The sequence below is a fragment of the Centruroides vittatus genome, unplaced genomic scaffold, assembly GCF_030686945.1.
Source record: "Centruroides vittatus isolate TY-2023 unplaced genomic scaffold, ASM3068694v2 scaffold_861, whole genome shotgun sequence".
NCBI classification, from domain to species: domain Eukaryota; kingdom Metazoa; phylum Arthropoda; class Arachnida; order Scorpiones; family Buthidae; genus Centruroides; species Centruroides vittatus.
The window spans coordinates 10107369-10123759 of NW_027122718.1; the positions used below are offsets into that span (position 1 = coordinate 10107369).

At 36.7% G+C, this 16391-nt stretch overlaps 2 protein-coding genes across 3 annotated transcripts in view; both read left to right on the plus strand.

Annotated features, from left to right (window-relative positions):
* Positions 1–16391, plus strand: part of LOC136990180 (1-phosphatidylinositol 4,5-bisphosphate phosphodiesterase delta-4-like) — a 57424-nt gene that overhangs the window by 24836 nt on the left and 16197 nt on the right. For both annotated transcript variants that reach the window (XM_067288546.1, XM_067288545.1), the window contains exons 9-12: positions 6235–6320; positions 11204–11324; positions 13617–13702; positions 15564–15646. In XM_067288546.1, the coding sequence (XP_067144647.1) occupies positions 6235–6320; positions 11204–11324; positions 13617–13702; positions 15564–15646 (376 nt within the window). The remainder of the gene's footprint in view (positions 1–6234; positions 6321–11203; positions 11325–13616; positions 13703–15563; positions 15647–16391) is intronic.
* On the plus strand, positions 790–2069 carry LOC136989975 (uncharacterized). The gene has a single exon (XM_067288287.1). The coding sequence runs from the start codon at positions 1256–1258 to the stop codon at positions 2021–2023; it is 768 nt and encodes a 255-aa protein (XP_067144388.1). The 5' UTR covers positions 790–1255; the 3' UTR covers positions 2024–2069.

Consider the following 16391-nt stretch of genomic DNA (forward strand, 5'->3'; position numbering starts at 1 on the left):
ACTCCTGATTTTTTTTTTTTTTTTAATGTAAGCAAAGTTTTAAGTATGTCCTACACATAGGATGTTTTAAATGTCTTGGATCCTAGCTACAAAAGTTAATTTGGGTACCTTCCCCACAGTGGCGTGGCGTGGCGAGGGGGTATATCATGTCCCGGGCACCATTCATAGAGGGGCGCCCAAATGATCTCCAAGACAAACTGTTGTCTGGATGGGGGAGGGGGACACCAATAAAGTGTCGTGCCCTGGGTGCCAGTTATGTTCGCTACGCCACTGCTTCCCCGTATACCCATAATTATATTTTCAATGAAGCAATTGCTCTTACTATTAGTTTTAGCTTAGTAATTTTTTACTTGTGTTTTCAGATTATTGAACAACAGCCTAAACTGGTCATAATCAGATCAGAAAATGTGTTTTGAGTTTTCTACAGACAAATTCTTATTGCTCCATTTAAAATTTTTTTGGTAATTTCTGCTTTGATAGCCAATATAGCAAGTGAATTTAAGTGAGTCTGTTTCATTGTGCTGTGCATGTTTTCATTCTTTTTAAAACTGAAAACAAACAAGCTCTGTTAGTGTTTTGATGAGAATTTAAGGTAAACATACAGCAAAATGAATAAGTTTGGGAACACGGATTCTAAAGTTTGATGGGTTTGTGCAATTTGACTGGGCTAGTTAGAAGTTAAAAATTGTAAAAAGGCATCTTGAAATTCCTCTTCTCAGTCATTTATGTAAATTGTTTTACCAAACACCCTCAAAATATTTCTTGGCTTTTTCTATTAGCCTGCGGCGGTCGGCAACACTGCGACTGACCACCGTCCCCGACCAACGTGACGTCAGAGTCGAGGCTAACCACTTTTTGGGCTCGACGTGCTTCGGTTCGGACGTCCACCTCGTGTGCTCCGACCTGTGTCTCCACGACCGACGTTGTTATACTTTCTGTATATATAGTTATATTTAGTTGTAAATAAACACGTAATAACGGCATTTAGCCTCTTTCTTCAATCCGAGAATACACCGCTCAACGTCACGACGACCCTGTTCGTGGATGCGATCAGATTGACCGATCTGGCCAACTTCGACTATAGAGAGGTACCCATAACGGTCCCCTCACTGGTGACCCGAACGTGATCGACAACGTGGGAGCAACACCGAACTTTCCCAAGCCCGAAGCCCGAAGCCCGAAGCCCAGACGACATTTACGGAAATTCAGGTAGGCCTCTTTTTCCCTTCCACGCCGGTCAAGCAGCCGAACAAAGATGACGGAGCCCGAACCCACCGCAGAAGTGAACAGAGTGGCTCTCAAACTACCTCCATTTTGGGACAAGACCCCAGAGTTGTGGTTCGCCAATATAGAGGCCCAGTTCGCCATTTCGGGCATTACCAAAGACAGTACCAAGTACTACTCTGTCGTTTCGGCTCTCAACTCCGACATTTTGAACTACGTAAGCGACATCGTCCTCAACCCACCGGCCGAAAACCGTTATAATACTCTTAAGTCCAGACTGCTCGCCGATTTTTCAGACTCGGAACAAAGGCGAATCAAAGCGCTACTCTCCGATATCGCGTTGGGAGATGAAAAACCTTCACATTTACTAAGAAAAATGAGGCAGTTAGCCAACAATAAATTAGGGGAAGATTTTCTTAAAACCTTATGGCTACAACGACTGCCGCAACAGACCCAGGCGATCCTGGCAGCCTCCGACGACGGATTAGAAAACTTGGCCACCATGGCCGACAAAATAGGCGAAGTAACGCACGCGAACGTAAACGAAGTCCAAAAAGTCCCCGATAACACTCAAATTCAGCTAAGCGAGCTTCAGATGCAAATAGAATCCCTGAGTCAGAGAATCGAACGATTAGCTCGACCCCGAGACAGGTCTAGGCAAGGAAGATCACATTGGCGGCGGCGTTCAAAGACGCCCAAGGGGGATGCTAGCCACCCTTGCTGGTATCACCAGAAATACGGGAGCGAGGCAAAACGCTGCCGCTCCCCGTGCTCTTTCCGCCAGTCGGGAAACCCTTAAGGAAATCGCACGAAACGGCCCGCTGCGATTTCAGCCCCAATAACAAGAGCCGTTTATTTATTTTCGACCCCATTTCTAACCGCGAGTACCTGGTGGATAGCGGAAGCGACGTGTGCGTTTTACCCTTCTCAGGAAATGGCTCGCGGGACGACCCCCATGCTGTAAAGCTGTACGCGGCAAATGGTACACCGATACGAACGTACGGCACCAAGCTAGTTACGCTCGGGCTGAACCTCCGCCGCCGTTTTCAGTGGCCTTTTGTACTAGCCGACGTCAGTAAGCCAATCATAGGCGCCGACTTTCTGCGGCAATACGGATTGTTAATCGACCTAAAGGGCGCTCGTCTCCGGGACTCAATTACTAACCTAGCCACCACGGGTAAAAAAATCGAAACAGAGATTACTCAAGTAACGCTGATAGCCAGCTCGTCGACATACCGCAGTATCCTGGAGAAGTATCCCGACATTTTCCATCCTTATCCCGCAGGGACGGCCAGGGCACCCAAACACCACACCGTGCATCGCATTATAACAAAGGGACAGCCGGTATTCGCAAAACCCCGCCGACTGCACCCAGCCAAACTCGCGGCAGCTCGGAAAGAGTTCCAACATATGATGGAGCAAGGAATTTGCAGACCCAGCACCTCCAACTGGGCCAGCCCCTTGCACATGGTGCCCAAGTCAAACGGCGACTTCAGACCAACGGGCGATTATCGAGCGTTGAATCGACTTACGATTCCCGACCGCTACCCGTTACCACATCTGCAAGATTTCTCCTCTTCCCTATTCGGTAAAATTATATTCTCCAAGGTCGATTTAGTCCGCGCGTACAATCAGGTTCCTGTTCATCAGGACGACATTCCAAAGACGGCAATCACAACCCCTTTTGGCCTATTCGAATTCATGTTCATGCCTTTCGGGTTGTCCAATGCCGGGCAGACCTTCCAACGGTTCATAAATGAGGTACTCCAAGGGCTCGACTTTACCTTCGCATACCTCGACGACATTCTAATCGCTAGCGAATCGAGGGAGCAGCATGAGATTCACCTAGAGGCGGTTTTCCATCGCCTCTCAGAGTACGGCGTCAAGGTAAATCTGAGCAAATGTATATTGGGTGCACCAGAACTACCGTTTTTGGGGTACTTAGTCAACAAGGAGGGCATTAAACCTCTACCCGAACGCGTAAACCCCATACTGGAATATAAAATTCCAACAACGGTTCGCGAGCTCAGGCGTTTTCTGGGGCTACTCAACTACTATCGTAGGAATGTCCCAAACGCAGCCCATGCACAAGCCCCACTAAACGAGTTACTAAAAGGACCAAACCTTAAGTCCAACAGCAAAATTCAGTGGACCGAGAAAACAACCAAAGCCTTCCACCACTGCAAGGAGGAATTAGCCAACGCGACGCTCTTGACCCATCCGAACCCAAACGCGCAACTGGCACTTTTTACCGACGCAAGCGACATAGCTATCGGCGGCTCACTAAATCAAGTTGACTCCTCCAACGGCACACCGAAGATGCAGCCACTAGCTTTCTTCTCTGCCAAATTAACAGAGTCACAACGAAAATGGTCGGTTTTCGATAGAGAGCTTTATGCCATATACGCATCAATAAGGCACTTCAAGCACATGCTCGAAGGCAGGGAGTTTACGGTTTTCACAGACCATCGCCCACTGACGTACGCTTTTAGTCAGAAGCCAGAGAAATGCACCCCTAGGCAATTAAGGCATCTTGACCTTATAGGTCAATTCAGCACGGACATCCGCTACATTAAAGGCAGCGACAACACACCAGCGGACGTATTGTCGCGGATCGAAACTATCGAAGTGCCAAACGCAATAGACTACGCGAACATCGCGCAAGCCCAGATCAGCGACCCCGAATTACAACAGTTACTGTCTTCGAGTACAGCCTTGCAGCTGAAGAAAATGCCCTTCACGAATGCAGGTCCCGAATTATTCTGTGATATATCTACGAACAAAATTCGCCCATATATCCCGGTTAATTTCCGCAGGCAAGTCTTCGACGCCGTACACAATCTGGCTCATCCCGGAATAAGAGCTACCGCCAAATTAATAACTAGTCGTTTTGTTTGGCCTTCCATTAGAAAGGACTCACGTATGTGGGCCAAAACCTGTATTCCATGTCAACGAGCGAAAATTCATAGGCACACGTGGAGCCCTGTCCAAAATCTTCAGGTCCCTAACGCACGTTTCGAACATGTGCATATGGATATTGTAGGTCCCCTTCCGCCGTCGCAAGGTAACATATATTGTCTCACGCTCATCGACAGGTTCACCCGTTGGGTGGAGGCTTTCCCGATCGCCGATTGTACGGCAGAGACAGTGGCAAAGTTTTTCTACGGTCAGTGGGTCGCGCGTTACGGTGTACCGAAGACGGTCACTACCGACCAGGGTAGGCAATTCGAATCGCACTTGTTCCGAGCTCTGACTAAATTATTGGGTAGCAGCCATATACACACGACTGCCTTTCACCCAATGGCAAACGGCCTGGTGGAGAACAGCCACCGCAGACTTAAATCGGCTCTCAAGGCTTGCTTGACCGACCGCTGGACAGAGGTCTTACCGTCAGTGCTGCTAGGGATGCGAGCCGCCTTTAAAGAAGACATCAAGGCAACAACCGCCGAACTCGTCTACGGGACGACCTTACGACTACCCGGCGAGTTTCTCGCCCCTACACCATCAGACTCAAATGCAGCAGTTTTCGTTCAACAGCTCAAGGAGCAAATGCACCAACTGACACCAACCCCAACGAGATGTCACGGAGCCAAGAAGATATTCGTCCCTCAGGACCTACAGCGCTGCACACACGTTTTCGTGCGGCACGACGCCGTACGGCCACCTCTGCAGCCGCCGTACGACGGACCATTTCCCGTACTGCAGCGTGCAGACAAATTCTTCAAAGTCCGCGTACGGCAAAAAGAGACAGTTATCTCTATAGACAGACTTAAGCCAGCTTACTGTCTGGCAGAACATCTTTCACCAAGCGAGAGACCACCAACAGACGACAAGCAAGAGACCGACACAGAACAAGTTCCCAGTTCAACAGAAGTACAAGACCCTAAATCATCGAGCACCACACATTCGAAGCAAGAAGCCGAAACCAAAACTACGACGCGCTCCGGAAGACGCGTCCGATTTCCGGCACGTTTTCGTTAGCCACACGATCGTTACACTAGGAAGGGGGTACTGCGGCGGTCGGCAACACTGCGACTGACCACCGTCCCCGACCAACGTGACGTCAGAGTCGAGGCTAACCACTTTTTGGGCTCGACGTGCTTCGGTTCGGACGTCCACCTCGTGTGCTCCGACCTGTGTCTCCACGACCGACGTTGTTATACTTTCTGTATATATAGTTATATTTAGTTGTAAATAAACACGTAATAACGGCATTTAGCCTCTTTCTTCAATCCGAGAATACACCGCTCAACGTCACGACGACCCTGTTCGTGGATGCGATCAGATTGACCGATCTGGCCAACTTCGACTATAGAGAGGTACCCATAACGGTCCCCTCAAGCCTTAGTCCCCCAGAGCAGTAGGCCTTACAACTTCGACCATGAGACACTTAGTCTTTTGTAATGATGCAGTAGTGTATTCTATAATCTACTTATGAAGAAAACCCTAAAAATTAATAAATTTATTCATGTAGTCATTCATCTCCAAGCTTTGCTCTCCTGGAAAATTTTCTGTGGATGCCCATGAATAGATTCTACAATTTTATTTACTTATAATATTTAGAATTATAGATACAATTAAGTTATAGGTGCATTCAGCATCTGAACCAATACCAGAATGGCATTTCAGTCTTGATACACCACTGGTTTATATATGAGTATGTGACAGTTGCATAGAAGTTTCCAACTATAAGTGAGAGTTCAAATTTTATTTGTGACTATTTGAACTCATTTCAAAATTTCTATTTCATTAGCCAATTTCTTATGAGACTAGTGGCAATTGATGATTGTATTTTTAATTATTGTTAACTTTGTTAAAAGAAAAATTAAAGTTATTTAATTTAATAAACATTAAAGTAGTTCAAAAAATAATTGTTTTATCAAATTATAAATTATACCAATTTATGCATTTCTGAAGCTTTTTATATTAAATATACTTAATCATTGAATTTATATTTACATTTTTTGAACTTCAAATTTAAATAAAAACTAAGTGAAAAAAACATTCTAGGTATTTAATTGCCGATCAGTTACTCGGAGAAAGCAGTGTAGAAGGTTACATCAGAGCTTTGGAACAAGGATGCAGATGTGTTGAGCGTACGTAATTCATAAAAATTATTATTTCTTAAATACTTATTTAAAATCGTTTCAAATAATAGTGTGTTATTAATACAGCCTTTATATTGTTTCCTATTTATAGTCTTTTAAATGTCTATAGGATCCCTATACTGAGTTAAGGTAGCCTGTTTGTCAGGATAATACCCATCAGTTTTTAGAGAACTGATAAACTTGGTCACATGTCAAAACCTCCCCATATAAGTGCTGCGTGATCATTCTGGAAAGGAAGGATAGAAGACCAACTTTGTTTAAAACTAAAAATTTAATTTATTCTTATTAAACCTAATTGATACACTGTACACAGGTCTCCAAAAGCTGGAACCTTTGCAAATTAATATGAAATACCATACACACACTCTCCCAGCAAATAAAATATATATATATAGGGGAGGAGTGGGGAATGGGACACTTTTGGGAAAAGTGTGTCTAAAACATAAGCAAAGAAAAACTCTTGAATCTTTCTTTTTTAGCTTGTTAGTTTGAACCATCTGTATCTTCCAAAAAGTATTGGAAGTTTCAATGCTAACATTTGGTAGAAAAATTATAAGTTTTGTATGCTGTGACAAGTGTCCCACTTCTCCCTAATAAAAGGGAGGAGTGGGACAGTAAATGGGAGAATGGGACAGTTCATAAAAAATGATAACAAATTCACATAAAATTTGTATTAAAATACTTATTTAGCAAATATAAATAGTTATTACTGATGTGTGTCTGTACAATGTTAGTTTTACTGAGTTTTACTTAGTTTTACTGAGTCACACTATCAGCACAAGGTTTTGCTGTAAAATATCTTATAGTATTTTACAACAATATTTTCTTGAAATTCTTGATTTGAGGTATCAAAAGAAAATTTTACTACATGATTATAAATAAACAATTTATTCAGAATACTGTGAATCAACATTTAACTGAGAACATATGATGAATTTACAATCACTGCAAATATTTATTGGACATTGTATGCAGATAAATTAATATATTTTTCATAAATAGATTTCAGTTTGTCCAAGAAGTCATCAATATTCTTTTTATTGAAGCTAGTAGTTCTTACTAAGCTAGTGGCTTCTGGTGATTGCAATAAAAGCTGTGAATGATGTCTCATAAACCCCTTGAACCAGTCATATCCTAGTTTTTATTGAGATTCCATGCACTGGGAGATGTTTTATTCAAGATAGCGGCAAACTCAAATTTCTTATCTGCACTGTTGTCGGGCCATAGTGCATTTTACTTGCACTAAGCAAGTAATCTCTTAACTTTGCTTCTTCCTCCACAGAGAACCATTCCACAAATGAGATTAGACTAGAATACTACAGACTCCTTGTATGAAATGCTGTTAAATTTTTTTACATGTTTTGCTAGTGCTGATTTTGATAAATTCATGACTTTTGCAACTTTCCATAAACTTTTTCTCTCATCATACACCATGTTCACTGCTTGAAGAATCATACTGTTGGCTGGTGTTGATTTTGTTGGATCTTTCTTCTTCCATTTGTGGCATTTTTCCTGAAAATAAAAACAAAGACTATAAAATTTAACACCACATCAGGAAAATTATTATTAGGGAGGAGTGGCTCACTGTCCCATTCCTCCCTATTATGCAGTGTCCCAGTCCTCCCATGGGTGGTTTTATATTATACTTGCTATAACTAGACATATGGCATATGGTGGAAATAGCAAGAAAGTAATATAGCAATATTCATCAAACCCGATAATATTTGATCAATTACATCATCCACAGAAGTGGATGATGTAATTGATCAATATTATCGGGTTTGATGAAGTAAATAATCATTACAGATTTACAGAAGTAAATAATCAGGCTATAAATGATTAAAGATTATAAATAAATTTGGCACGTGAGGTAGGCATTAGGTACCATCTCTTATTAAAATTAATAATTATAATAATTTAAAAAAATTTAGATTAAACTGGAAGAAAAGAATCCGCCCAAAGCGGGACTCGAACCCGCAACTCCCGCTTACCGTGCGGTCGCGTTGCCAGTTATGCTACCCAGACCTTCGGTCCAATCTCCTTTATAATCCGTAAATAATCGGTTTATAGCCCGATTATTTACGGCAGTGGATGATGTAATTGATTAAGCATTAAAAGTTATCTTAAACATAAAATTTTAGATTACATCAGATACTGGTATTGATACTTCTGTATTTACCTGGAGCATTGTAATGTAATTTTCTCTTCTAAAGCCTCTTCTGTTGAAACAATTCATCAGCCATTTTATGAGAAAATACAAGTGCTGTCACTCTCACTTGGGGACAAAGAATTACAATAGATAAATAGGCGATCAGAAAATTCAAGTGTCGCACTCCCAATGTCCTACTCCCATTCCTCCCTTGTCTCCCCTACATATAGGAAGTAAAAAAATGAACATTTTTGGCCTCTTGGGGCCTGATGCAGGCTGAAATTTTGATTTCTGAATTACCTGAAATTTTTATTTTAATACATATTATTTGCTAGAAGAGTGTATGATGTTTTCATATTAATTTGATATAATGGGGATATGCAAAAAATTTGTTTTTTGCATATCCCCATAAACAATATTACAGTATTGTAGGTTATATGAGATTTAGCAGTTGGTGAATCAAGATTCCTCAAGTTATACACATCTGAATTCATTGCAGTCTCAATGAAATGTTCCATACTTAAATTCAGCAAAGTTTGATTATTATTATTGAGATCTGGAAGTGGAAATAATTTTATCCATTCCTTCCAGTGGTTTGAACTAAGCAACATTTCCTTCTCCTTTGTTTTTGCTGGGAGATAGTTTAACAGGTAGCAAAAAGACTTGATTAATCATCAAGGATAGAAATTTCCATGTAGGTTGGTTACTTGAACTTTCTCTCTGATTGGTTTGAAGAGAGTAAGTGCAAGTTTTCATATTTAAAATTACTATTGTAAGCTAGGCTGCCCTTTTAATTTACATATATTCCAATTTTTTGGCTGAAAAGCTAAAAGTAAATTTTAATGTTAAATACCTAAAATTAAAGTTTATTCTATACACAGTAATTATATAATCAATTATATATATATATATAGTTGTACCATTTAAATAAACAGCTTGTAAAACTGGATGAAGTTCAAATAAGCACATTAACATCAAAGATCCAGCAAGATAAACACTTTAATAAACAAATACATTTGTCTGGCTGGCAGTGGCAATTATCCAGTACGTGCATTAGGTGCATACCTAGGGTGGGCCTTGTCTCAAGAGGCCTCAAAAATTACATAGTAAAAAGATATGCTGCTAAAAATTTAATGAATGTTCAAAGGTATGGCTTGTGCTCCAGCAAGAACAGTACATAACTCATAAATTGATGGTTTTATTGTCTTCTTAATATAAAAAAAAAAACTTGCATACAGGACCTTATAACAAAATTGTGTATAAGGCTTCAGAGGAACCTAATCTGCTACTACCTGCTGGATCTTTGGTGTTAGTGTCTTTAGTTGTACCATTTACAAACATATAATTTACACTTCATACAATAAGAATTTATTACAATTTACTTCATACAATACACTTCATATAAGGGGCCGTCTATAAATTACGTAAGGTATTTTGGGGTGGGTGGGAGTCAACGATTTCTTACTCGGGTAGGGGGTAACAGATCTCGTCTTACATAATATTCTTATTTTTATTTTCGATCTCGTTGAGTGGTGGAGTTTTGAATTTGGCTTCAATTTGGTGGTTTCTATTAAGAATGGTTGTTGTACTAATTCCATCTTGTGTGACATGATAGATTAACAACACTAGCAGACGCACTCTCTACACATTTTTTATCATGGGAGAAAGGCTGTGTGGTGGTTTCTCTCTCATTTTTTTTTTATTAGAATAAGTGCACCACTTCTATGGGTGTGGTGTCACGTGGTCTACAAAAGCACTTTATTTGTAGAAGGTATTTATAGTCTTCATCTATTTTTCCACATAATTACCTTGTTGATTCAGGCAGACATCATACCGTGACACCAGCTTTTGTATACTCATGTCAAAGTACATTGCTGCCAGGCCATTCAGCCAACTTTTAACACTGTCAGTCAGCGGTATACAGTGTGGACCTTGAAATTTGAGAAAACTCCTCACTGAGCTAATAAATCGTGAACCAATGCCTTTTTTGCACCAAATGATCCACTTTGTCCATCAAATCCTCTGTTATCACACACTTCCTCCCTTGATCGCCCTCGTCATGAAAGTTGTCACATCCTTGTTTGAATTTCCTGCACCATTCATGCACACATCCGTAGCTCATGAGTTCTCACCATACACATTACACATCTTTGATGAATTTCACCTCCATTCAGCCTTTCGGCCTGTAGATATGTTACTGTTTGTACTTCACAGTTGGCGGGAGACTGGATTGACGCCATCATGCTTACGTGTTTACTGCAGAGTAGCAAATGTTTAAAATAGCTTGGCTCAACACTAAGTGGTGAGGGAATATACTACTAACTAGGTGTGCACCCTGTCTCTGTCTCACATGTATCCAATTTTTTTTCATGGATAGTGGAGATTGGGAAAAAAACCCTTGTATATTACTGGTATTTGCATTAGATATTCAAAATGCAATATAATTTAAATTAGTTTAGGTACAGCTTGAAACTTAATATTACTTAGATAACATAAATTTTAAATGTTTGTAATTTAAAGATTATTTTTTTATTTTAGAAAATTTATACAAATATTTAATAAGAGTATCTTTAGTTTAAGGTGATAATTACCATGTTAAAAATACTTAACTGTTGTTTATAATTCATAATATTTTTAACTTTCAACTAGATAGCAAATTCCTTTTTAATTTATAATCTTTACTTGTAGAATATCTATAAAACTGTTAAATTTTATTCATTAGTTGATTGCTGGGATGGTCCTGACGATGAGCCAATTGTTTATCATGGTTATACACTTACTACTAGAATATTATTTAGAGATGTGTTGGATGCTATTAGACAATCTGCATTTAAAGCTTCACAGTAAGTAAAGAAATTTTTTAAATTATCTGATAGTACATTTTCAATATTTCATACATTTTCAGTATCATATTTATACATCAGTCCACTAAGTTTTTGAATAGGGAGAGTTTTATTATGAAATGTATAAGAAAAAAAGTGAAGATTGCATCTTTGCTAATTAAAAATTATCATATATTTTTCTTGTACGGTCTTCTCTTTATTTATGTATGTATAAATATGGAAACTTCTGAACTTTGTACTTTATAATTAAAGAAAAATGTTTGTCTGCCCTTGACCTATGTAAGAAGTGTATGGAAATGACTAATAAAATATTGCTACTATATTCCTGATATGCCAAAATTAAAAAACTACATGATATCTTCAGATGGGAAAAAAGTTAAGTACAATATGAGTATGTAACTAACTACCTGTCATAAAAACCTTATCTGTAATAGTGGTGCAGCCCTACATAAAGACAAAAAAATGATGACTGGACCTTGTGCTTGCAGGAGTCTTGCACATTTGGCAATATATTCCAGTAGTTAAATCATTAAATTAGTAGTTATTGAAAATATAATTGTAATGGTATCTGTTTCATCTGTAAAACAATCCATTTTCTAAGTTAAAATTGATCAAGAACTACTTCTAATAGACAATTTGTCAAGGGATTTTCTTCTCTTTTGATCTTATCCATTGAAAGAGATTGATGCAGAACTGGACTTTTTTTCCATAATTAATGAACTTTGTACTGATAAAAGTAGGAGAGCAGTTTTGTAGGTGACTTTCTGTACACCTATTGAATTTTCCAGTTTGTTGTAAAACTATTTTACACATTTTTATTACTTCATTGTTTGTTCTACTATCTATTTTCTATATTAAAATTTTTTATATTACTGTAGACCTAAATAAAGATACTCTTTACTTAACTTCATTACTCTTAATGGGCCTCAAAAATAAATTTTTCCTATGGCCTTCCAAATTCTAGGGCTGCCTTTGTGTAAAGCACTAAAAAATAAAAAAAAATTGTTGATGTTTGACCATTTTCATACATACTCATTGCTTTAATTTTTCTGATTCAAGTCAATCACATTATTATAAACTTGTAAAGAAAGTATCTTTATAATTATACCAAAAGTGTATGTAGTCTAGGCTTATGGAATTTGGGGATTAGTTATGTATTAGGATTCAAGAATACTGTATTTTTACTATGTTCCTTTACGACATATTCAGAACACCTTGTAAATTTGCAGCCGTGTTTATTAAATACTAACTAACGTTTTCGGTCGTATTTAACGACCTTCTTCGGGAAAAAACAGCAAAAAATCGAACACTTAAAACATTTGCAGTAACGAACAAGCGTTTGGAACGTTTTTAAAAGATATTCTAAAAAGAATTACGTGTGCCATCTCTACGTCGGTGAAGATTAAATAACAAAATACATAAGAATAAATAAAACACACTGACAAATCTATCAACTTCCGAGAGGCTAGTAAAGTATCTGCAGCTTTGCGCTCAAGCGGTATGTAAATGTCAGAAAAGTGGATAAGCGGAAGCTTACTTAAGGACAGAACCTGTTAGTTATTATCTCCGCCCAGCTCTTTTCCTTCTCTATGTTCGTTGTGCCGTTCGGTTTGCACCTTATTTTATTTTTAATCTCTCCCTGGAGCCTATTATTTTTCATTGTGTTTTATTTATTCTTATGTGTATTGTTATTTAATCTTTGCCGACGTAGAGATGGAGCGCACAATTCTTTTTAGAATATCTTTTAAAAACGTTCCAAACGCTTGTTTGTTACTGCAAATGTTTCAAGTGTTTGATTTTTTTTTTGTTGTTTTTTCTCGAAGAAGGTCGTTAAATACAACCGGAAATGTTAGTATTTAATAAACACTGCTGCAAATTTACAAGGTGTTCTGAGTATGTTGTAATGATAAGTTATGCAGTCTACGATGAGTTTTATGTTTCTTTGTTTTTAAAAATATATTTTAAGATATTTTGCTGCAAATAATAAGTTTATATGAATATAATAATACAATTCTTTATTTCAATTGCTTTTTACAATTAAATTTCTGAGCTGTTTTATAGATTATCATAAATAGTTAATAAGTTTTAATACTTACTTTCATCTGAAAATATTTGATTACAAATAGAAAATTAATTTAAATTAAAATACCATATTCCATTTAAAAGTGTGTGTACATATTAAAAGCAAAACATTTTCATCAGTTTGATTCTTGAAAATTAATTTTACTCTTTAATTTTGGATAATTTAGCCTTCTGTTCTATTCACATTAAATTTATTATCTTAATTTCTAGATATCCTGTGATATTGTCATTAGAAAATCATTGTAGTGTTCAACAACAAAAGAAAATGGCAGAACATCTTGTAAATATATTAGGTGGTATGTAAAAATGTAATTATTTTTAATATTTAAATGAATGAATCGTAATATAATTTGGAAATAATTTACATTGTTTATTAATTCAAATTATTATTGGAATTTTAATTTTACGAGATTGACAATATACGATCGTGCTTAACAATATAAATAAATACTTATTCAAAACTATGTTAAAAAAAAAAAAAAAAAATTATTTCCATTAGCATGTAATTCAAAATCATAAATTATGTTACTTATATAGAATTATACGTACATCATTACAATTTATTGTATCTTGTTAACAACTGAAAATTCATTATACAGAATTATACATCGTCGTCTTATGTCTTGACATAAGACGATGATGTATAATTCTGTTGGCACTCGCCAACCGAATGCTTTCAATATTTATTTCGGTTGGCGCTGACTGATGCTTTTCATATACTGTGTAGAAAAATCATTATAAAAAGTTTTAATTTGCATAAATTTGAGCTTTGTAATTCTGAGTAACATTTTGAATAAAATTCATTTGTTTCCATGCATTTTTATCTTTAAGCATAAAATTAAGCCGTAAAACTGAATTAGCTCTGTGGGGAAACCCCTGCGAACTTTGACCTATCAATCCGGAAGTTTCACAAGCACCTCACTGATGAGAAAGGCTTAAGTTTTTAAAATTTGAGCTTTTTAGACCCAGTAGTGTTTTCTCTGAGTATCTGCAGTGCTGGATGAAGAAAAAGGAGAAGAAACTGCAGCTTTTTTGGCAATCTTTGTACTTTTCAATTGCTTATATTTTGGCAACAGCATTACAGAAAATCTTGAAATTTTGCACACTACCTAAGAAAACAATTTTCTTTCAAACGATATATTTGGAATTACTTCGGGTGTTTGAGGAGCCGAGAAATCGACACCCGAAAATTGGTAACTCTTCCTGTAGTCAGTGACTTTTTTACATGGCGGGGAGTCACTGCCGTGACTGCTGAAATGCTAGTGAAGATTTCAGTAGATTCAGTATTATTAGTATTATTTTATTTTCATAGCTATTAGATGAATTTATATTTCTTTGTTGTTGTTTGTTCTGTTTCTTATGTTCTAGTTCTGTTATAATTTACATGTTAAAATAATAGAACTCATTACAATTCAATTCTATTTCACATTCTAATAGATATAAATTCAAAACTTAATCCTTGAAGCTGAAAATAATCATAAAGATCTAAATGCAAACATTTGGATCTTTGTATCCTCCCTATCTCATATTTGTTACTTTTTTAACTATATTAATTGTCTGTATTAAATAATTAAAATTTTAAAACTGTTTGTTTCACAACAGATGTAACTTTTATGTAAAATAGTATTTGTCTTTTTAATAATTTTACAATTCTAAAAAGTAGAAAAGTTTTTATTTATCATTATTTTTCTTTCAATGTAATTTGTTTGTGAAATAATGGTGTTTATTATTTCATTTTCATATTATAGAAAAATGAAAAATCAATTAGTAAAATTTCTTGAAAACTTGGAATTCCTGATTTTGATTTTAATTTGGCTAACCAAATTAAAATCCAAATTGACTTAGATTGTAAACTATTCATTACTACTTGTAAAATAAGTCCATGCTAGTTAGGCCAGATAAGGTCTTTGAACTAATTAATATTGTTTAGCTTCATATTAATCTCCCTTCTCATTAGTCTTATCTTGATTTGGCAGCTTTAGTTTAGAGTTTTACTTTTACATCTAATCATGTTAGCTTCTGTTATATAATTATTAAGACTATATTTTAATAAAAATTTTCTGAACTTAGTTTCTTTCTTTTTTAAATTATAAGTTATAGAAAAGAAGTTTTAGTATATACTACTATAGATAAAAAGTAAATTTTTTGTTTTTATAGATTATTTGTATTCAGCTCCTGTGAAACCTGAGGAACAAGAACTGCCATCACCGGAATCTTTGGCTCGAAAGATTTTAATAAAGGTAATTGCACTCTTTCCTTGGCTTACGAGAATAGCACATTTCTAAAGGTCTTTGTAAGATTAAATTCTCACGAAGTGAAAACTTTTAACATTAATTTAAACAAGGAAAATTCAAAACATTAAAATTTTGCTTAAAGTATGAAATAAAGCAATGAACCTAATAGCATTATCTCTTATCGAACGACAAAACTTATTGAACAACCCGGTATATAGTTAATCGGGGCCTCCTGCCCCTACGGTTTCCATATCTGGTCTCAGATTTTATCTAACTCTGTTCTCAAGTTTAAGGAAAGACAGATGGACGACAGTGGGAATTTATAGGTCTACAATTTTTTCAAATTACAGCCCAATAATTATTTAATTTAAAAGAAAATATTACATAAAAACAAGAATGGATATATTAATCTTTAATCATCTTTACTTCACAACTAATCTTCTGTTAGTGAATAGGTCAATATTTTTGGATGCAAATTTGTTTGTGTGTATCAGTTGTTGGATTAAGTATTTGTAGCTGTTGTCCCCCATATGAAATTGCTTTGTAGCATTTTTCCAGCAACAAGAGAACATTTTATGAGAATACAAAATGTAAAATCAGATTTAAAACTGCCGAGGCTTTGAAATCAACCGTCTTCCTCCTCCCTAGTAGTTTAGATTTTGGAAACACTTAAGAAAATCTCTAACTTAACACTTATTTTTCTACATTTAAATCATCTAATTCTGTCATTAATAGTTCTAGGTATCTGTCC

Coding starts and splice junctions, on each gene's coding strand:
- LOC136989975 (XM_067288287.1), top strand. CDS start 1,256: ATGACGGAGCCCGAACCCACCGCAGAAGTGAACAGAGTGGCTCTCAAA.